Source organism: Tamandua tetradactyla, chromosome 3 (genome assembly GCF_023851605.1).
Source record: "Tamandua tetradactyla isolate mTamTet1 chromosome 3, mTamTet1.pri, whole genome shotgun sequence".
Classification (NCBI taxonomy): domain Eukaryota; kingdom Metazoa; phylum Chordata; class Mammalia; order Pilosa; family Myrmecophagidae; genus Tamandua; species Tamandua tetradactyla.
Window position 1 is genome coordinate 14,563,395 of NC_135329.1, and position 23,639 is coordinate 14,587,033.

General features: G+C 40.5%; 2 protein-coding genes across 12 annotated transcripts in view; both read left to right on the forward strand.

The window, feature by feature from the left end:
* The window catches only part of TACC1 (transforming acidic coiled-coil containing protein 1), a 146,886-nt gene extending 141,765 nt beyond the window's left edge, over positions 1 to 5,121 (forward strand). For all 10 annotated transcript variants that reach the window (XM_077152518.1, XM_077152522.1, XM_077152519.1 and 7 more), the window contains one exon: positions 402 to 5,121. In XM_077152518.1, the coding sequence (XP_077008633.1) occupies positions 402 to 470 (69 nt within the window). In that variant the 3' untranslated portion in view covers positions 471 to 5,121. The remainder of the gene's footprint in view (positions 1 to 401) is intronic.
* A 10,513-nt stretch (positions 5,122 to 15,634) lies between these two features.
* The window catches only part of PLEKHA2 (pleckstrin homology domain containing A2), a 112,148-nt gene continuing 104,143 nt past the window's right edge, over positions 15,635 to 23,639 (forward strand). The window contains exon 1 of one of the 2 annotated variants that reach the window (XM_077152528.1): positions 15,635 to 15,758. The gene's annotated coding sequence lies outside the window, so the exon portion shown is untranslated. The other variant, XM_077152529.1, reaches the window with a different exon arrangement.

The window sequence follows — 23,639 nt, forward strand, 5'->3', positions numbered from 1 at the left end:
TCCTGAGGGGGTTCAGGAAGACTTCAGACTCTTGGCTCCCTGGAGATGCTCCTGAGTTAAGGGAGGCCTGCATATTTATGTTTTTACAAAATCCCACATAATTCCTAGCGGAATTATGCTCCTATGTTCCTAGCGGAAGCTTAGGAACTAAGAAGATTGTGGACAAGCTTCAGAGAATTGGCCAGCATCCTCCTCGATTTGAGCATCATTTCATATGTCCATATTTTCTAGGGAAGAAGGTAGGAAGCTTTCATTTCCTTGAGGGGTCTATGACCCAGAAAAATTAAGAACCACTGAGTTAGGATGTTAAGGTTGGGTATAACCAGTCTTGGGGCTATTTGGTTACAGTTGCCTTTATTTCAGAACACGTAGTGATGTGCATAATCACATTTGTCTTTCAGAACCAAGAAATCGAAGAACTGACAAAAATCTGTGATGAGCTGATTGCAAAGCTGGGAAAGACTGACTAAGTTTCCCCCGTTAGTTCAGCAGATCCGCATTTGGCTGCTTCTCTTGTGACCACAAGTATCTTGCCTTATCCAGGAATAATTGCCCCTTTGCAGAGAAACAAACTAACAAAAAGCACATGCCTACTGCTGCCTGTCCCGCTTTGCTGCTGATGCAACAGCCCTGGAAGAAGCCCTAGCGTATTGCACAGTCATGAAAGGAGTGGGATCTGACAGTCCTGGAGTCTTTCAAATTCTCCATCATAAGGTTCAGTTAAACAGGCTGCTAAGTTTTTATGATTTCTCTATTTTTAATTTTGTTTTAAAGTCATCTTTACTTTTCCAAGGGCGTTAAATTTGTGATTTTGTGGCTACTGTTTGAGGTCATCTCCTTTCTACCACCAGTCTGATTATTTTGTATGTGTCCTACTTATTTAATCTTTTAAATTTAATTTTCTGTATAATAGTTTTATTTGAGGAAATCATCTGGGCTATTGTTACCTCCAGTTTATAAACAAGAAGGGACATTGAATACACTCAATTGAACATACACACATACACACACATTTGTTATTTCCTGACACTCTTGTTATTTCCTGAAGCATAGTCAAATAAGAATAATATACTTTCATATATGTAAAACCCTATTTTGAGATAAATTTCTAGCTCAGAATGCCACCGTAAGGGTTTGGGGGATTGACAACGTGAAGACCCCAGACTCATGTCTCGTGTCTAGAGCATTCCGCCACAATGTTGTGTTGTCCTAGTATTTGGATGCTCCTTGGTTGTGATGGATGTCGCCTCTGGGGGTTAGTCCTCCACTGAGATAGTGGCCTCTTTATACGTGAACAGTAGTGCAGGAACCCCTCAGGATGGAGTTCAATGAGTCTGCGTTAGAGCTATTTAAATCTCCTCTGCTTCCATTGTGAATATAAAATCAACAATTAATCTTTATTATCTTTCTATTTGAAATAGGCAAAGAAAATTTACTTGTAAAACGTTTAGGTGAGCTTATGAAATTAAAAAGCAGTTGTAGCTCCACTGGCCATTATAAGGTGAAATAACAGTTGTTTTTTTACAAGTTGTTCTTTGGTTAGTTTTTTTTAAAATGTAAAAAATCCTTTTAAACTCAGTTTAATTTCTAACAAAACAGTCAAAAAAATATTTTGAACAGCTCCAAAAATCAGTACATTTTTAATATCTATAAACAAAGACAATTTAATTGCTGGAGGAGAGGGATGCAGGGAAAAGGTCCATATTAACAAAACCGAGTTTCTCAAACTCTTACTGGACACAGCTCAGAATAAGAACATTGACCCCAAAATGGAAGTTTTCCAGATAATGCCAGTGAATTACCTTCCATTTGATAAACAAAACCAAATCCATGCAAGTGTTTTAAAGCACTATTTTTGTCTTAAGCTTACACCCTGAATGTCTTCATGGTGATATGCACTATATTCAGTACATGTAAGTTTTCCTACTTGTAAAATTATTGCATGATCTGACTTCAGCAATGAATTGTGCCTAGTGGAGAACCTCTGTAAATCTTAAGAAATGATTATTTTATTTAGCAGTGTTATTCACACGGCTGCAATCTTTAGCCCCAGGGAGGTCAATGTCTTTTAAGCCAGAAGTCACATTTTACCAAATGGATTTATCACAACTGGTGCTTGGGCTGTATTTTAGAGCCTGTTGTCTTAACATTTTGTACAAAAAAAATATAGAAGTTATCCTTGGTTGGAGAAGTGACTTGACAATCATTTGGGCTTTGAAAACAGTTACTGTGGTTTAATGTAAGTGCTGTGCAGACATGCTATCAAGTTAAAGCGTCTCCAGTCATTATAACTGATTTCCTCTTTTAGCCATGGTCCCCTTCTACTAGGGAAATTGACTTCAGATAATGCAGAAAGAAAAATTGTTAAACCTTTTGGTTGCTGTGTTTTGGTGAGATGTCTGTGTTAACATATTTTATATGGATCTGTTTTAAGCATGAAAGGCTTATAATGGTATTCATTATAAATCCATGGCCTTCTCTTTAAGCTTATTGTGTATTAAAAAAAATAGCTATGTGTTAAAACAAAGGTGATGACAATCCTTTCTTAGCACACTGGTAGAAAAGACTCCTTAAGAACCAGATCCTAATGAATGAAATTGCTGAACAAAGAATAAAAAATGGCCCTTGACAAGTAATATTTGTCACTGGCCTCTCAGCCATGACCATTATTACATGGATTTAATTTACTTAATTCTAAGTTAATAGATGGATACTTTCCCACAAATCAAAAATATAACTTGTACAGCTAGTTAAGTCAAGAGAATATACTGGGCAGAATGAAGTATGTTTGTTTATTGTTCTTTAACAATAAGCAAAAAAAAAAAAAAAACCTTTTTGGAACTCTGGAGAGTAAGACTATAATCTAGAGTTTTGCTTTAACACATGCGAAATCCAAATTACTTGTCATTAATAAATCCTGTTGCAAATGTGAAAAAAGAAAGTATAAGGAGGCTTCTAGCTTAGAAAATGACTGCTGGCTTAGAATATCGGTGATTTTGTTGAGACTCTGGATCCAGAACAATTTCTTTTGACTTTACCAAAGTATAAGTAGTCTTTATCCTAATAGTATTTAAATTGGAGAGTTTGATGTAGGAGAGATTGAATGACTTGTCGTTTGGTTGGCTAGTCCGTTACAGTCAGATCTCCAGAGATGTACTGTATTTGGAGAAGCTCGTTAAAACTGGTGACCTACCCAAATCTTTTGTTCTGTAAAACTGTTCTGGAAATACTGAGAAGTCCAGATTTCTCACGTGGTTTCTAATTTCTTCAGACCTAGCCAAATTAGGAAGTGCAGGAGCACATGACGGTGAAAAACGCTTTGAGGATTTGGCAGCATTCCAGAATGGTATGGAATCTGAGGGAAGATTTGTGTTTCACCACAGAGACTAACTCAGGTTGACTCTTCTTTCCAGCTAGTTACCCTTTTGACCTGTTCCTACTTTCCACGTCTCTCACACAAGTACTTAGATATTTATTAGACAGCTCTAAACTAGTTCGGCTAGCTATGAACAGGGAGAACACCCTGCCCCACGTGTTCCTGGGCTGACCGGTCCCTAAAAGCAGCCATCCTGAACACTCACCTTAAATAAAGGCAACAGGGAGCTCAGTGGTGGCTCTTGAGTTCAGGATGAAGCTTTTTAGAAAGCAAGCAAAGTCTTGCACATAATAAGTTGGAAATGATCTTTAACATATCTTTTCTTAGTGGAGTAAATGTTCTAAAGCCATCCCATACACACACACCTTTTTGCTTTTTCCCTATGATTGGTAACCGTCTTGTAAACTGTACATGACTGTTGTCTCTTTGTAGTTTTGTGACTGTCGGAGCCTCCTCTTGGACTGGGGTTACTTACTTTATCCTCTTGTTGGGAACAGAGAAACTAAGTATTGATAGTAGATTATTTGCATAGAGAACAGGTAGAGTCTGGGAATCCCAGAGTGTCAAGCCAAAGGTCCAAGAAGTCATTTTCTTCATAGATTTTAATAAAGAAATATTTTAAGAAGACTTAAGCCCAAAAAGGTTTGATTAGCTTCTGTACTCCAGTTATTTTAAAAAGCAATTTGCTGTTCAAACCTGGAGTCTCCCATATAGTAAGGGGTAAGTCGAGGAATAACAGATTCTTCTCTCTAAGGATCTTCTCTGGACAACAACATACATAGCAGCATTCTCCAGTGAAGACCCACTCCCAGTGCCAGAGCTTGCATCCTGGAGATTAAAGATTGCACTTTTTGTAGTTTTTCGTCCAAATGCAATCCCATTTCTGTGCCTCTTGAGCATGCAGTTAGATTTGGACAAACAAGATTCCTAAGGAATGACTTTATTAACTATAATATGGTTATAGCTATTATATATTTATATACATATTCTGGTTATAGTTCTAATATGGAGATGTGTGTTATGCTGGCCCGTGGCAGTCTGTAATGCTTTAATTCTTATGGAGAAGGCCAGGCAGGGTGCTGAGGTGTGGCCTGAACCTCCCCTGTATCTCCTCTGGACTTCAGAATTGTCAAGATGCCACTGCCCCCCTCTGCCTTCTAGTGGCATCTGAGCTCTACTCCAAAAAGTGTTTCCTAGTCACACTGTTATCTAATATTCTGTATTTATGAATAATTTTCAAATGGACTTATAAAATTTGAACTCTGAAACAAATCTTGGTCCAGATACAGGGCAGGCTCCAGGTGACCACACCCACAGCCTCAGCCTCCGTCCTTCTCACCCCCTGGGATGGGATCCAGACATTTCTTTTAAATCTCAGAGGTAGCAGTAAACTTTTCAGTGTTGCTGTTAACAAGTGTGTGTTTGCCAATAGATATCCATATGTACTAATGTGCCAATAAGTAAAGGTTCATTGCACATCTGCTTCCACTGTGTCCTTGCGAGTGCCACAAAGTGTGTGAGAACCTCTCGTGCGGGGGGACGAACACTGCATCGACTACTGCTATCAGGATTGCGTTGTGTGGAATAATCATCTACATAAATTTTATATGCACAATAATTTCCCTTTTTATATGTCAAGTAAATATTTGTAAAAGTTATACTCACATAAATGAAATTATTATAATGATTACTAATATATTTTTTCCATGTTTCATTGCCTGAATAAAAACTGTTTACCACTGTTAGATTTGGATGTATTTTTTTAATCCTGATTATTTCTTTTTATCCAAGTGTGAAAATTTATAACAGCCTTGTTTTTATGAGCCCCATATTTCAGTCTAAAAATAGAAACGATGACATTTTTGCTACACTCATTTTGTGGCATTTTATGTTTTTGGTTGGGTGTGTAATTAAAAACAAAATAAACAAACTTTGGAATTCAGACCATGCCATATAAATTTCCATGCCTTTGCATCTGTGCAAACAAACTTTTTGGTTGGGTGCTTCTTGGTTTTACTTAGAGACTGGTTGTCTGCCCTGGCATTTTCCAAGTCATAAGAACCTAAGTCACCCCAAGCTTTGATTCGTTGAAGGACACAGGGTAAGGCAGAACTGTGTAAATATCATCAAAGCGCCCACAGAAAATAGTGGATTTTTCTGTTTCTTCTAGGTTAACATCAGGAAACATTTTTCATTTATGGCCAGGCCAACTTTTAAAGGGGTAGAGGATTGGGCAGGGAATTTTGTGAGTTGAGTTTCAGGAAAATATAAATTAAGAGAGTAGATAAGGCCCCATTTTACAGCTTAGATGAGGGTCCAGTAAGGAATGCCTGAGTACTGTCACCTTGTTACTATTTGCCACATCATAAGACACTGCAGCCTATAACTCACCTAAATGGAATGTTTCTTAGTAGCATGTTCCTGAACTTCCAGGAGGAAATCCTACACAATAACTGAAGGAGATGGCACTGCTATGTTTTTAATATTACAGACACTAGAAATCTCATCAATTTCTGATAACTATTAGGAAGAATAAGGTGGAAATTTACCTTTCTCCTATCATTCAGAATTTTATCCTTAGGTAATTTTAGACTGCCAATATTTTTTACACTTTTGCAAACCAATAGGGGATTATGGGATCATTTTAGTGGGTTGCAATCAGTATTTTAAAGAGAAAAAATATGACAAGATATCAAGGTGCATTGCACAAGTTAAGGATAAATATTGTTTCATGAAATTTGTTTCAGCTAAAGAAGTGTTTATTCTAGATCATGATGAAAAATGAGTTTATTACAATCACTCATGGTCAAAGTATGAAAAACCCTGATGTAGCCAACTCAGTCATTTTACAATTGAAAAAACAGGCCCAGTGAAAGAGAAGTAATTCGGCCAAGATATTGGCCATAGCTTGTTTATTAATGAACATTGTTGCCCTCATCCAAAACAGACAACAAAAGTAATTGCTGCCTGGGCAGTCCTTTTTTAAGCTCTTTAAATCCAAGTTTTATATCCTTTTCTAAGTTTGTAGGCATTTAAGGACCAATCAAAAATAAATACCTTGTTTTCTACATTAATTCATTTATTTAATTAACAAATATGTATTGGTGCATTTGCAGAGTTTAAAGTGAAAACATGCTACGTTTCTGAGGAATAGCTTAGCTAAGGAGAAATTGTTGTGCGACTGAAAGTCCACTTAAATATAAATGATATGGAGGGTGCACAGGTAGTTCAATGGTAGAATTCTTCCCTGCCATGTGGAAGATCTGGGTTCGATTCCTGACCCATGCACTCAAAAAAACACACACACATTAAACAAATGGTGCTGCGATAACAGGATAGTCACGTGGAAAAGAAAAGAATTTGACCCCACACACAAAGAGCATGCAAAATGCTAATTACAACTATTCTTTCCCAGAAGAAAGCTCATTCCTTCTCTACATTTCTTAGCCCAATTGTGAGTTATAGGTTATGTGAGTTATAGGTTATTTTACCTAAGTTAACACGCTTAAGAATGCGAATATATTGGTGCTGACTATATAATAAATCTAACCCTAAAATCGAACACGATAGGATGGAATTGTTCAGTGGGTGGCACAGATTAAGTGCTAGAGGTACTCTAAGAGGATGGAAAACTTAAAAGGAAGGATGTAAAAACCGGTTGGACCACCAAGAAGTGGGCTCAGGCAAGGTTCAGATCCCAGCTCCTCAATCATTTTAAATCCCTGGGCACCAATTTTCCTAACTCCACTGATAACGTCATGGGGATTGCACCAATAATGCTTGCAGAGCACCTTGCCTAAGGTCTTTAGGAAACGACAGTGATTATCTTTACTTGAAACCTCAAGCTTTAAAAATGTTCAAGTGGTAACTCCCCCTTAGAGCCGGATGATTTTGTGATTAATTTTGTTAGACATACATCTCAAAATAACAAAGCTTTGGAGAACTGTATCCTAGCTCTGTTCTTCTGTTTGACATTGGTAGAGGAATGGAGGATTAGCCAAACACAGAGATCCCAAAGTTGGGGAGATTGTGCTATTAAATGGAGAAAGGGAATCTCCACGTGTTTCAGGCCCTTTCAAGACTCCAGATCTGTTTATCAGCCATAATACTAGTTTTCTATTATCTTTATTTTGATTTTGCCAAACTGGGTAAGTCCTTCAAAGAATAGTTCTCATGAGACTATATATTCAAGAACAGGCTGAAAATATAGTTAACAGAAATTCCCTTTTTTAGCCAATCCAAAGAAAAGGGTTGCTGACATTGAGTTCCCAAGTGCCATTTGTAAAGTGTCTTTACAACTCTGTCACAACAATTCCATGTAGATGGATTTTTTTTTTAATGTTGATAAAAAATAAGACAAAATATTTAAGATCTCTTCGAGCCCAACCCCCATTCTCCTTAAGCCCACTTCATGTTGGGGAATACTTTGGAATATATTCTACTATACAATACAAAGGAGGATTTTTTACTCACTAAATGGATTTTCTTGCTCTTTCCTCATCTCAAGTGGGACTATTTCAATGGACATAAAAGAAGCCTTTATATGATGATGTCACCAACATTCAATAGTGGGGAAATATGAAATCTAATCAACTAAGCATAACTATATTATTGGAAAGGTATTATTGGGGCCACACAAAGCTCCCATTGTCCTTCCTTGCAGTTACTCGTTCTGTGGCGCTTTGGCCTGGGAAGCGAGACCTGGATTCTAGTCCTAATTTTTACCAATTGCATCAGGTAGGTCCTTAAATTCCTCAGTTGGACTTTGGGTTTGCTAAAGCTGCTGAAATGCAGTATACCAGAAATGGGTTGGTTTTTACAATGTGGAATTGTTAGCTTACAAATTTACAGTTCTAAAGCCTTGAAAATGCCCAACTCAGGGCATCAACAGGATAATACCTGGAGTCTGAAGACAGGCTGCTGGCATCCGGGGTCCCTCTGTCACATGGGAAGGCACATGCCCCGCCTCTGCTGGTCCTTCTCTCCCAGGTTTCATTGCTTTCAGCTTCTGGTCCCAGTGACTTCCTCTCTGAGCTTCTCTGAGCTCTCTAGACTTTCTCTGTCTTATCCCCTCAAAGAGGATTCTGGTAAGGGATTAAGATCACCGAGCATGTGGTGGGTCACATCTCAGTTGAAAGAACCGAATCAAAAGGTCCCACCCACAATAGATCTGCCTCCACAGGAATGAACCAAAAGAACCTTTTCTGCGGTACATAACAGCATCAAACCACCACACAGTTGAGTTGTGATGTCTCTTCCTTTTTGTGATCTCACAAGTCTTTCTAAAGTGCTAACCTCAAGGCAAAGGTCCCCAATTTCCCTTTCAAAATCATTCTTAAATGTCTGCCTTAAGATGTGTTGAAATAGTGGACTTGCCATTATAGACAGTGAACCCACAGAACTTTTTGCCATGTCTACTTTGGCTAAAAGCATTCAGAGAGGTGCAGTAACCAGGCATATCACTCAGTGGGGGAAAAAGCCTGGGCTCAAACCTCAAAGTCCATGCTTTCATTCTGTCTCCCTCTGTACTGAAACTCATTTCCCTTGTCCATAAGAAAAGAAGTTGGATTATATTCTCCTTTAAGGCCTCTTCCGAAATGAGACTGCCACCACAGCAGCTGTCCCCGACATCCTATGACTAAAGCGGATACACTCTACTAAGTATTTCCCTGGTAAAAATATGACCAAAGACTCCATTCCTTTGCATGTCCTGCAAAGACGGCCAGCCTGTATTTTCTGCATTTCTGAGAATAATTTAAATTAACAAAATGTGTTGAGTTCTTATGATGTGCAAACTGATAATCGCAAATACCCAACCGTAAGAGAGTATGAAGACTTAGAAAAGCATTGTTGTTGTAGACATCTAAAATGGCAGCACAATTAGCTAATTTGGTGCATTCAGGCATAATCACAATATTTTACTAAAATCTTAAAAGAGTCCAGACAGCCTTCATGGTGATGTGCAATAATGAATGTGCCTTCTATTTCATGGAAAGGCTGGCACTTATGTAATTTCTCTTTTATGGAGTCCTGATTTTTCCAGTCACATTTTGTTCTTTCCCTCTTTCCACAAAAATTAGATGTCTAAAATATTATTTTACTTCCTACATTCGCTTCCAGTGCAAATGTGTGTGAATGGTCACTGGGGAGCTCCACAGACGATAAGTCTTGAGGACTATGTTTTTCAAACTGCAGGCCAAAGTCCATTTTAGAGGATATAAAATAGAAGACAGCAAGAAAGAACACCTGTTGTAAAGGTAAATAGTGAAATACTGTTTAATGGAACTTTTATTTTCACTTACCTGTATATAAAGTTTGTGTAGTACTGGGTTGCAATTTTAAATGTCTTGGGGGCCTGAAAAGTTTCGTGTGTGTGTGTGTGTGTGTTTTAAGTTTAAAAGCCACTAACTTTAGGTCATGGGGGTGGCAGGTGTTGAATCAGACAAGAGTTCTTATGGGAGTGAAAAGCAACTTGTGATTGCAGTATCCATTTTTTAGAAGTAAACTGCACAGTTAGAGCAACCAACAATCACAACACAGTTTATAATAATTTGAAGAAATCAAAATTAGAATAGGACCATGAAACTGCATTCAGTAAAAGGGAGCTAATAAAAATTCCTTTCCAATGCTCACTTGAGAGGGAAAGAAGAAAGAGGAAGTTAGGAGAGGACCATATAAAGAATAGAAGCAAAATCCTTTTTTCCTCCCCCCCATTCTCAGTGTACCCCAAACTCTTCCTTCTCCCTCGTGCAGCAGAGGACTGCCTGCTTAGGTTCAGTGCCAGATCTCTATTTTGCTACCACTGCAAAAAACTGATCAGACTCCCATATGCAGAAAATGAAACCTCCTCGGTTGGAAGCAAGAATTCTCCTTGCTTACAAGTTCTCACACTTAACTCTCTTTGCTCAAATTTTTTTTTAGATTAAGTCTAAATTTATAAACATTTGTACAAGTGGTAAAAGATCTCACAAGTAAATCTTACCAAGGTGAGTAATGTGAGCAAATAAATACACATGTTCAATGCATAAGGGACTGACTAAATCACAAGGTCACAACATCTTTTCAGAAGATCATAAAAATTTAAAGTTGAATCCTAGGGTTTGAATGAAAGAAATAAGCCTAAGGGGAAAACAGGAAGATTCAGCAAAGTGTCACAGAGGTAGAACTCTGAGGATTTCAGAGGTCTGGGGAAAAAAGATGGGTCTTTGTTGAAATGACCACCAGCTTCTCTAAGCACTTTTAAACTTATTTTGAAATAATTTTAGATTTACAGAAATGTTTCAAAGATTCTCTAAACTTTTCTTCTTTATTTCTAGGTTAGCTCTTTACTTCTAATCTTCCCTGTTTTCTTTTTTCCCACTGTTACAGTGTACCAAGGGTCTAATTTTGGGGGGGATACTATTAAGTCTTTATTTATTATATTACCCCCAGGGAAAAGAGAGGAAGGGGAAAATGTCAGTATGTATTGCAGAAGGGAAAGGAAGTACCCAGTATATAATCAACTATCAAATAAACACATCCCAGGGGTAGTCACCAAAGCCCAAGGCAGCTGGGTCTCGGGCAATTCAGGGATGACGGGAAGAGATTAAGAAAAAAAACAGGCAGGTTCATGCTTTCTCATTCTCCTGTCCTCCCCATAAATTCAAGATTCCACTCAAAACTTTGGTTTCTAGCAGTAAACATGGAGCTGCAGTCTTCCGTCTCCAGATAAACTTGTGGCCACTTTGACATAATGTTTCTTGCACCTACGTTGAAGTTTCTGAGTGATTTGGATATAAATTCATCTTCCCCTCTTGATCTCTCACCTCCCCTATCTACATGGAACCCCTCCCCCAGTGTTTCTCTCTGTTCTTGGATTGATAATGATTAAGTAGGTCTGGTCAATCCAAATAAAGCAGTGTTTATCTTTCGGCATGGATCATGCCAAGGAATGGTCTTAACTCAGAAGACTGAGAATGAGAGATGGGAATGTTCCTAAATTCTCCAGGGGTTTTGAACAAATCACTGAGAAGTTGTGGAGATAACCCCCAACTTAAATGTGTATGGAGGGTTGGGAACTGGGAGCTGGAGAGAGGCAATGGGGTAACTTTTTAAGACAGAGGATCTAGTCCAAAATAGAGAAATAGGGGACAGGGAATGCAAAAGGATGGCTCAAGATCTCCACTTTAACCCATGAGCTAAAGATAAAGCTATACTCAAAGCCAAAATTGTATCATTAAATGCTTTTATATTATAAATTTTAAAACCGACTAAGTATTAAATGTAAGAAGTTAAAAATATAACATAACAAAGGGGAATTATTAGTGATAAAAGTTAAAATTTGAATACAAATAATAATGAAGAATATATAAAACTGAAAGCCATTTCTCTGAAAATACTGGGAAAAAACACATAAATGCCTGGCAAATGGAATTAATGGATTAATGGAAATGAAGAAAAAGCAAAAACATACAATCCTCGGATAAGAAAAGTGATAACCACAGATTTACAAAGTGATATAAAATTATACAAGAATATACATTCATATCTATGAAAATTGTTTAGGGCACATTCTAGGGGCCACCCCAGATTTTCAAGATCTCATCTGTCTCCCAGGTCCTCAACCACACCCCTGCCCCTTCTACTTTAGCGTCTTTGGCTATCTTACTCTTGTTCTCCCCTGAGGTTAGTGCTAGGCTCTGGAAACATGGCTTCCCTCATACCTTCCCATCAATCCAGAAGCCACAGAAACTCTCCTTTCCCTTTCCCCATCCCAGCCAAATCAATCTGACCCATGTAGGCTCTGATCCTCCTGCCACTACTGGACTCCAATGAGGACTCCAAGGAACTGGCATGCCTCAGGCATAGGATCTGGCTTCCCCAGCAGCGGCCGAAATAAGCCAGTAGATGCAGCCTGGAAACAGGAAAGTTAACTTCCCATGGCAAATATTGACCAATGGGAAAAGTGAGATGGAAGAGATCTGACAGATGAAAAAAATCTCCACATCAAAGAGGCGCGTCTCAGTGTGGACAACCAAAGCTATAGGCTGAGCCCCCAGTCTTGAGGCTTGTTCATATGAAACTTAACCCCACAAAGGATAGGTCAAGCCTACTTAAAATTAGGCCTAACAGTCACCCCCAAGAGAACCTCTTTTGTTGCTGAGATGTGGCCTCTCTCTCCAGCCAACACAACAAGCAAACTCACCACCCTCCCCCTGTCTACGTGGAACATGACTCCCAGGGGTGTGGATCTTCCTGGCAACGGGGGGACTGAAATCCCAGAATGAGCTGAGACCCAGCATCAAGGGATTGAGAAAACCTTCTCGACCAGAAGGGGGAAGAGTGATATGAGACAAAGCGTCAATGGCTGAGAGATTCCAAACAGAGGCAAGAGGTTATCCTGGAGGTTATTCTTATGCATTAAGTAGATATCACCTTGTTATTCAAGATGTAATGGAGAGGCTGGAGAGAACTGCCTGAAAATGTGGAGCTGTGTTCCAGTAGCCATGTTTCTTGATGATGATTGTATAATGATATAGCTTTCACAATGTGACTGTGTGATTGTGAAAACCTTGTGTCTGATGCTCCTTTTATCTACCCTGTCAACAGACTAGTAGAACATATGGAATAAAAATAAATAATAGGGGGAACAAATGTTAAAATAAATTTAGTTTGAAATGCTAGTGATCAATGAAAGGGAGGGGTAAGGGGTATGGTATATAAATTTTTTTCTGTTGTCTTTTTTTTTTCTGAATTGATGCAAATGTTCCAAGAAATGATCATGATGATGAATATACAACTATGTGATGATATTGTGAATTACTGATTATATATGTAGAATGGAATGATCAAAATAGGAATGTTTGTGTTTGTTTGGGGTTTTTTTGGTATTTAAAAACATAAAATAAAAAAAGAGATTCTCCTTAGGCATATGTTTCAGATCCTTTTGCCTAGTGCAGAATCTTCTGTCAAAGATGCTTTGGCTATTTTTCTTTCAACACAAAAAAGCTTGTAACCAATAAAAACCCAAAAGAACACGGAAAAAGACCAACACATTATATTTATACAAACTAGGCCACTTGGCACTCATCAAAGCAATGACTCATGAAGTTGTACAAAGCCCAGATGAATACAATAACTGGAAGGGGGCAGCATTTGGGGGAGACAAGAGTCCAGGAACAGAAACACATCACCCAATGTATTCTATTGCACGTCCCTCACCTGAGCACAATGAGGCAGGTTTGTAGGGATCCCACAGAGTGTAGATGAGCCCCCTTTCTCCTCTACCACCATGCTATACCACCATGCTATACTGGCTCCCGCAACAGGGTAGGACATTGGCTCCAGGCAGCTTCACTTACCATATCTCTGGAAGCTAAACAGGAAGAGTCTGGAATTTTGAAAGATTAAGGGTTTTAGTCTTTGCTTCATACATCCATCCTTGAACACACACACGCACACACACACACACACACACACTGTGCATGGCAGGCCTCGCCTAATCCAGTGAAGGGTGGATCTGGGGAGCCGGGCAAGTCCCCTGGTATGAAAAGGCTGGAACAGGAACCCCACATTACACATACAGATAACTTTCACCTAACCTTGGCTGCCTCTCCTGAACTTGAACCTAACCCAGCTCCTGCCATCTCTCTGCTCCACCTTCCCATTTAGACTAATTTCCAATCTTCCAGGAGAAGGAGATCAAGTCAAGGGATGACCCAATTAACACTTAGTGTCCCATGAAACACTTTCAAGGTGGAGGGATTTCAAGAGGACGCCATGGCAGAAAAGCCAACTCTAATGGGCAAAATCAGGTAGTTCTAATAGTTGTTCTTTGTGGTAATAAAGCAACAACAACAACAAAGTCTTCTTGCAGGGCAGACCTGGAGCTGCCGCCGACCTCTCCCTGAGATTGCTCAGGTACCTACGAACATGGTGCAGGAATGAGGGCCTTTGTTTAAAATATTCAAAAAATACAAAGCCAGAATATTGATATTAAGAAAAAAAAGTCAAAATGCACAAAATACATCATTCGCACACGACTGGTGCAGTTACATCCTGGAGAAAGTGGGACCCAAGTTGCAGTTATCTAAGGGAGCAATCGTACTGGGCCAGCAGAATGGCGTAGGTGTGAGCTTAGGAGCAGGAGGTCTGTAGCTGTCCCACCAACCACCCCTTTTGCCTGTCATCACAACCCAATGCTTGGGACAGTCCCCAGCATCCTGTCCTGAGAGTGGGTTGTGAGGAGACAAAACATGGAAAAGCCCTGCCCTCCCCCTGAGAGATCCCCTCCCCCAGAATGTAGTGGCTTCTGGGTTGGCTCCATCAGTCTGCTCTCATATTTAAACTTTTCACTCTGGCATGAGAAGTATTTTTATAAATATTTCTTTCAAAAGAAAACAACTTCCCTATCCAGGCCGCTGTCAAAAAAAAAAACCCTGGAGATTCTAGGGGTATTTTATGCAAGTGCTGGGGGATTTCTCATGAAAGCCCTCGCTTCTATTTGGATAGGGCAGGGTGGGCGTTCCTTTGCCTCACCCTCTTCCCCTACCAAGATGCAAGAGGGCGTGATACCGTGGACCCCAGCCTGAGGTACACGGCAGTGCCAGCTGCCCCCTACCCACCGTATCTCACTTTCTCCACTCTGCTGACCCGTCCTGCTCTTTGGAACTTCCTGATCACCATAGGTTTGCCTCCATCCACTGTGGTTCAATTCTGGGTGTCCGGGAGCAAGGCAGGGCTGTGGCACCTCTTCTTCCTCCCGAAAGCAGGAGGGCTTTCCCTGCAAGCTGTGGGCCTGCTGGGCTTTCAGTGGACACGAGGCCACCATATGGCCGAGGCGCTGGCAGCAGCGCCGCTTCTCGGGCTGGGTGGCCGCGTGCATTCCTTGGAACGGTGGTCGAGGCCTCCCCAGTGGTAGCAGCTGGCCCCGGGCAGTCTGCGCGTTCTCCCCCTCGGGCGGGCCCTCACTCCCAAAGCAGAACAGCCCTCCCGGCCCAGTGACAGCGAGAGATGCCACGCCCTGGGTAGGTTCCTTAAAGGCGAGCCCCACGCCTCACCCTCCTGCAGGCTCGGGAAGCCCTCCCTGCGCGCAAAGATGCCCACCCGGTTGGGCGGGGGGTGCGGGTGGGGGACGCGGTGGGGGGGTGGTGTTGAGCGCGACCTGGGCGAAGGGGGCGTGGTCGCACGCGGAACCGCATGCGCGTCTGAGCCGCGCGCGCAGAGGCCGGCACGTGCCCAACTGCCCCCCCCTCCTGCCACCGCCCCGCGAGCGCCGGTTGGACACGCAGCCCCGGGTGGTCACCTGAGCCCGCGGCCCCAGAGGAGGCCGGAGGCCCCGGAGCAGCCCCGAGGTCCCGGTCTTTGACTGTTTATTGAGCGTTGACCACGTGCCAAGGCCTGGGTAGGTGCTGACGCGGGAGGGCCGTCTCCCCGGTTTCTCTCCCCCCCGCCGTGGGTGTGCTGGCCTGGCGCACAGGCCCGAGGAAGGCCCGGGAGCGCTTCACCCCCTCCTGAGGAACCAGCGGCACCAGGGGCTGCAGCCAAGGGGTGTTACCTGGACACGCTTTCTTGTTTCTTCATGCCGTTTGTTTTCTTCTTTTCCAGTAAGATACATTACTTTAATACTTTTTAAAGCTGTAAAAGGACAAATCGATGTGTGGTATCTCACCTTAGATGAGAGGAAGTTAAGTCACCTGGACTTCGGCCTTCCGCATGAGGCCGGGGCTCTGGGGCTGCCCCTCTGATGCCGTGGGCCTCTTTCCTCACCTCTAAAACCAGAGATTTGGAATAATTCTAGGATGGTTATGTATTAAAAAATACATATTGCTGAAAATAAAAGCCTATTTCCTTATCTATCATAAATTCAGAACTATAAATTCCTATTATGACAAATATTTATATGTAAAGTAATCAATTTTACAAGCTGTTAGAAGGTATAGAAAAATGTGTTTATGATTTGGGGATAGGAAAGGGAAGGGCTCCTTATAATACAAAAAAACATTAAGGAAGGAATGAATAAATATCGCTACATCACAGTTTTAAAACTTATATAACGTAAAGAGTGTTCTAGTTTACTAGCTGCTGGAATGCAACACACCAGAGACGGATTGGCTTTTAATAAAAGGGGATTTATTTCATTAGTTCTTCAGAGGAAAGGCAGCTAACTTTCCACTGAGGTTCTTTCTTACGTGGAAGACACAGGATGGTCTCTGCTGGTCTTCTCTCCAGGCCCCTGGGTTCCAACAACTTTCCCCGGGGTGACTTCTTTCTACATCTCCAAAGGCCTGGGCTGAGCTGCAAGTGCTGAGATTAGGAATGCCGAGCTGCTTGGCTGTGCTACTTTGAGCTCTCTCATTTAAGCACCAGCCAATTAAGTCTAAGTCATTCATTGCAGCAGGCATGCCTCCTAGCCCACTGCAGATGAAATGAGCAACAGATGAGATGCACGTACCATTAGCTCATGTCCCCAGCAACGGAACTAGGCACCTTCACCTGGCCAAGTTGACAACTGAATCTAACTACCACAGATAGTTATATTTTAAAAGTCAAAAAGTAGATTATAAATATATGTGCCTGCACTCATATATATCAGGCTATATTCTATATGTATCACAAAGGATTAATGTCAATATTATCATATAAAGAGTGCCTGTAAATCAATAAGAAAAAAGACAATAGCAAAATGGGTATATGAATAAGGAATTTACAGAGAAAAAATATAGCCAATAAAGATATGATAAACCAGTTAATATCACTGGTAATTAAGATAATGGGATACAAAAAACTAGGTACCACTTTCATACTCCTCAAGATGGGAACAAAAACGTGATAGCAAGTGTGGTCCAGAGTGAGGGAAAGCAATAACATTTTTTGTGGCTTGTATGATGTGAATTTGTATAGTAATTTTCGATGGCAAATTAATGACAAGCATTACATTTAAGATAGTCATAGTTCATGGCCCATAGAAGCTTTACCTCATACCTGTGTACTAAGGAATTGTATATTATAGTACTTCTGTGTTAGCAAAATTTAAAGAAAAATACATGTGTGCTTGGGGAGTCTAACATTTTACATTTTTCTTTAAAACTCGAGCTCTATTCCGATTTCTTCTCAGGTTTCCATCTTACATCTGGTCTCCTAATTCATTTGGTCATAGTCCTGCATTGAGAAATGCTTTTTTTTTTTTTAATGGAATTCCTGTTTGAAGCTATGGCCATGCAAATTAATATTTGCCTGGGCCTTAAGTGAAATCAAACCATAGGCTCCAAAAAAGAAATGAAATTATGAGCCCCTAAGCAAAAAATGTAATTGTGTGTAACCTTTGGTACATAGCTTTAGTAACTTGGGGTTCATGGACAGGTGTCCCTTGGAAAGGGGAGAGTTCCCTGGGCTGGAGGCAGATGCTTTTGTTCAGTTTGGGAGACAGTATGTGTGAGGGGGAGGGAGGCGTGGAAACCAGGAGACAAAGCAGGCAGCATCTGTCCATTCCAGATGGGCCCATTTCAGCTGTGTGGGCGGATGAAATTCTGGGCCTATCTGAGCTGTTGGACATTGATCGGCAATTTTCCTAATCCTGCAAAAGGGATATGAGATTGACCAATTACCAACATAATATAGTCCTTACTTTTTTCCTCCTCGAGAAGATGTCTTGTAATGTGATTCTGTGTTTTTTGTTTTGATCAACAGAAATTATCCAAGCTTATTTATAATTCCCTGTTCCAAAAGGGATTTGAGGCAGTTTGCAGGTGGTGCACAAAACCATCTGTGTCACTTAGGAGTTCAGTTAGGAGGGGTTATGACAAAGGGCTTGGTTGATGTGGTTGGAACCAGTCACTGCCACTCCACCCACATGGCACTTTTGGCCAAGCCAGACATCATGCTGTCAGCACTACAAATTGAATCTTTCTGAAACAATTTAGCAAGTCACTCCTTTAAAATGTCTCCCTTTTGCCTTGATCCATTTTCGCTTAATTTGACATTTTCTGAGCACCTATCATGTGAGATGGGCTAAAGATGATATGAATAAGATGTAATTTTTGCCTTGATGTACCCTTTATCTAATCCAGTTGTCAGCAAACTATGGCCTTTGGGCCAAATTCGGACCACTGCCTGTTTTTGTACAGCCCATGAGCTAAGAATGTTTTGTTTTGTTTTGTTTTATCTTTTAAAATGGTTGGAAAAAATCAAAAGAAGAAGAATATTTCATTTCACACGGAAATTATGAGATTCACATTTCAGTGCCCATAAATAAAGTTTTCCTGGAACACAACCACACTCATTCGGGTAGGAGTTGCCTATAGCTGCTTTCATAACAACAACAGAGTTGAATGTTTGCCATAGAAACTGTAAGGCCCCCAAAGTGTACAATATTTACTATCTGGTTCTTTCCAGAAAAGTTTGCCAGCCCCTGGTCTAATTCATATGTTTATTTAACCAATTTATTGGCCTCCTTCTGTGTTGCTTTAGCTGAAGTTCTTAGTTCGTGGCTCTGTTATTGTTGGGACTGGAGTTAGAGTTCCTATCCTAGTGGATCTTGCGTTGTAGGAGAGGGAGTCTAAGCAAGAGAAACCTTAATAGTAGTGCACTGTGTGATGAAATGCAGTTAATAGTCATCATCAGCATAAGTGCGCTCTCTGTGCCAAGGACTGCTCTAAGGAATTTATGTGTATCAATGACCCTATGAAGTATTAAGAGATCATTTTTTGAAGAGGGTATGATCATGACTTTCATACAGATATAAATGAGCACATGTTGAAGGTTTTATTTAACTTAGTTGATTAGGGAGCCAGTAAGATGTTATAACTGTTTGAAAAAAGAATTTAGAGTTGAGACTTGGAAAATAAGAAATTCTCAAATAAATTGAAAATATATGCAAAATGGGGCTACCCTCCAAGCAATAATTAGTGTCATTCTACTTGTGACTCCATTACTTGTTTACGTGCCTTTCTGTGGGCAAGAATCATTTACATTAGTATCAGTTTTCTTACAATTTACAGAGTTGTAAAAAAGCTCAAACACAGTGAAAGACGGAGATAACCAGATGGGTGAGTTAGTTTGAACATCCCACCCACTAAGTTCTTTTTATTTTTTTAACTAGAGAAGTTGTGGGTTTGTAGAACAATCATGCATAAAATACAGAATTCCCATATTATTAACCCTTGCATTTGTGTAGTCCATTTGTTATAATTGATGAAAGCACATTTTTTTAATGCTTTAATTAGATTAGTGACCATAGTCATGGTTTACTTTAGGTTTCAATTTGTGTCACATAGTCCTACAATTTATTAAAAATTTATTCTAGTAACATATGTACAACCTTAAATTTCCCCTTTTAACCACATTCAAATATATAATTCCACTAAGCTTTTTTTTTCCCCGTTTAACGTCTTTTACCTATTTTTCTGATAGAAGTCAGTACTATGGAGTGTCCATAAAGTACACCTTCTATAGATTGCTGATGTCCTTGATGACATTCTGTATATTTATCCATGTTTCTGGGCTTTCTGGAAACCCTGCATTATCGTCACCATTTTGCAGATGAGGAACTTGAGCCAATTGTTTAACTTGCCCAAAAGGCCACAGGGTAGCATGTGGCAGATTCAGGGTTGGAATTTGGGCTGGAACGCTGCCCACATGCCGAGAGCCTGGGAAATGCACAGATGCCATAGGGGCGCCCACCCCCTTTTCCCTTCCAGAAAAGCACTGAATGAGATGACATTATGTGTGACTTACTTTTCCTCTGGGGAACATTTAAAAGTAAAGTTAGGGTTGATCTGAATCTCTGTTCTGTGGCTTCGAGGAGACCCATGCCTTCCCCTGATTACTAAGAATTCTAAGGGAGCTTACCTTCTTCTGCTGAGCTTTGTATCCAGCTACCTTCCTCCAGTAAATTCTTGTTCTTAACTCTGCATCTAATGGCTATTTCTCTATCTCGGTACGTTGATTCAAATATGGACCTTGGCATCTTTTAAAAATTCTCACCAAAGTAATAATAATAATAGGACTAATAATAGTACAGAAATCCTGTGGAAGTATGGTTACTGCAGACAACTTAAACCTGAATATTAGACATGCCTAGTAATTCCTAGCTCTTAGTAGGTGCTTTACTATGTGCTAGGCACTATCGAAATATGTACACCGTAAAACACTTCCATAAAACAATACACGGGGTCTAAATTTTTCAGTCCCCCAATATATAGATTGCATTATTGTGAGGTTAATGAAATGACTGCAATGAGATTACACAACTTGCTGGCCAGGAATATAAATTCCAGCTGTGCTATCTGAATCGGTCCTGCAGTTTGACACCCACCTAGTGGTGACTGACCCTCTGGCTCAATCAGATAGGGTCATTCACCATCTCTGTGGTTGACTGTACTTCCAGGACGGTGGCAGCAATTTCAGCATTCTCCTGGTTAGATGGCACCGGGCGGGAGTGAGTGGGGGGGGGGCTGGGAGAACACAGGGATGGAGAAATTCTTCCGTCTTCTGAAGTGGTTTCCTTCTTCCCTCCACACTTCTGTCTTCCCTTCTGCTCCACCCAAGGATAACAAAACATTAGCCCAACCCTGATTGAAAATGGTAGCTGGATAGAAGGGAGCCCACCACTCTCTTTTACAGCAAAATTTCCTTTCCTAGGGTGCATTATGATAGGTTTTATAGATTTGAACCTAGGTGGATAACTCTGGAGTCCCCACTTTGAGCCATACTTCCTTATCACAGCCCTCCTCCGCCTGCTGGTTTCCCTGTGCTTTTCCAACAAGAACAACAAACAAAATGATCCTTCCTCTTTCTTATGCAGAGCATCTCAATGATTAATCCATTTGACCTGTCTTTCAGGAGCTCATCTCAGACCTGTCTTTTCATACCTAAGTATCCCTTAAAGGTATTTTTCAGTTATTGTTGTTGTTGTTGTTGTTTGTATGCTGTATGGCAGGGTTACATTTCATTCTTTTTCCATGTGAGTATCCCGTTATTGCAACACCGTTTGTTGAATTTTTCGTTGTTTGTTTGTTTTGGAAAGTGCATTGGCCGGGAATTGAACCTGGGTCTCCCACATGGCGGGTGAGAATTCTACCACTGAGCTACTCTCGCACCACCAAAGGCATTTTTCTAAACAAAAATAATTCCATCTTTCGGAAGGATTCCTTAAGAAAACTTAAAAAAATAATTCAATACTGAGAGATGACTTTGAAGCCACACTATAATTTCAAAACAATCACTTTCAAACTTTGATACTTGAAGTATTATTAGTAAAAAAATTATTTGCAACGTATCGCCCCTCCCTCCCCTGCAAGTGATTGAGAAACGGTGATTAATCTTTAAAGTTTACTTATATGTTAGATTGCATATAGGTCTCAAGATCTGACAGTACTGTTTCTGCACTCGTCTCCTTGCACCAAAACTCCTGACAAGGCTTATTGGAAGTAGCAGACTTAAAAAGAGACTTCTCTCCCAAACCTCCTTCCTGGGACTAGGTGCCACAGAGTTATTCTGACAGTGGTCAGGTGCTTCTCCATTGTCCTCCACAGCTTGGGTTTATGACCATTGCCAGAAAATGTTGGACAAGTTGTGGTTTGATAGGGAACAAAACCCAGAAGGAGCCATACTTCTGCCCCCACAGCTAAATACTTAGAATGAAATTCTTTGTTTCTTTGACTTCCCAAGTTATCTGGTCTACCTTCGTGCTTCTTTTGTTTTCCTTGCAAAAGTGATATCCTGAAGAGCCATAACTGCTAATGACTTTAAGTGACCACCTCAGTTACTTCTTCAAATTAATGCCACTGTTTCTAATGATGCAGAAAAGATCCAGGCTCAGAAAATCAGGAAAGAGAATGGGCATCTTACGTCTATGCCCATTGGACTTCAAAATCCTTCAGTGCTGCAAGGAGAGAGCTAAGCTCAGAACTGAGCTGAGCAACTCAAAATGCCAAGAGTAGCAATGTAAGAAAATGACTAATCAGAAGCTCTCCATCAGGTAACTTGTTAATCAAAGAAATGTCATTTTCTGCTCATTGGAGAATGTTATTGCTAAGAAGGGCAAAACCCTGTTAAGTAAAATAAGATAGTACTTGCATTGGGTGTTGCCACGAGGGACCCATTTCAGAGAAAATGGAACAATGGAATACACCCTATAGAATTACAGACAAGCAGCACCTGGTGATAAACCAGCTTATCAGAACAGACAAGTGCACTATACTAATCAATATATGACTCGTCCCACTCTGTGAATTAAGTTTTCTTAAACAACATCAGCCAGTCAGAATATTTCTTCACTTGCTTCTGTGTTAGCTTCCCCTTTCCATCTCCTTGTGGAACTCCTTTCCACTGCAGTTTGGATGCTGCCTGATTCATGGGTCGTAAATGGCTCAAATAAACTCCCATAAGTATCTTGTCTAATGTTCTTTTTTTAAACACTCGTTAAAGAAGATCTAGTCTCATTCTCTTATTTTATGTATGAGAGTATGGATACCAAAGTGGTCCAAAACCAGTGGTAATTTTGTGGCGGTGTTAAGACTAGAAGTTAGATATTCTTTCCCCTCAACAATGTTACCTTTCTTAATATGTGGAGCAAAAATAAACTATATCTCCAGGTTTTGACAGAGTTGAATTTTTTTTACCTGAACCCTGTGATCCCAGAAAATAGCATAGGTTGAGAATTCCCCCACCCATTGTGTAGTATACTGACCAAGAGGACCTTAAATTCTCTTTAGCAGACTAAACTTAAGAAAGGCCCCTAGGTTCCTGGCCTCCCTTATCTTGCCCCTTAGAGAATACAGATAGAATCCCCCTGGCTTCAATAGTAAATTCAGGAAATAATATCTTGTAAGGGATATGCCTCGTTGGTTGACCTCTCACTTTGGTGTTCTTCCATTAGTTCATCCCATTCCTTAAAAACTCTCCACCCTCTGCTTCAGTGGGATTGAACCCTCTCTTTTCTTTTCCCTGTTATGATGGCCTTTCAGTTTCTCTCTCTTTCCTTCCCTCCCTCCCTCCCTCTCTCTCACTCTCTCTCTGTCTTACTCTGTCCCTCTCCTTTTCTGTTACAGTAGCCTCCTTCTGGTCTCTCTCTTCTCTAGTAGGCATAGGTTTGAATAAAGTCATTCTTACCTGTTTTACCTTTACAGTTTTACAGTTTTAAAGAGGGGAGTTGGCTCGTTACCTAGATGATTGTGTTGTGGTCCATGTGACTGGCTTTCCCTGGAAAGGCCTATGGGGGCTGCTCATGGTAGCCTTGATAAAGAGACGTGTTTTAAAACTGAGGCATAAAGCGTCTGTATAA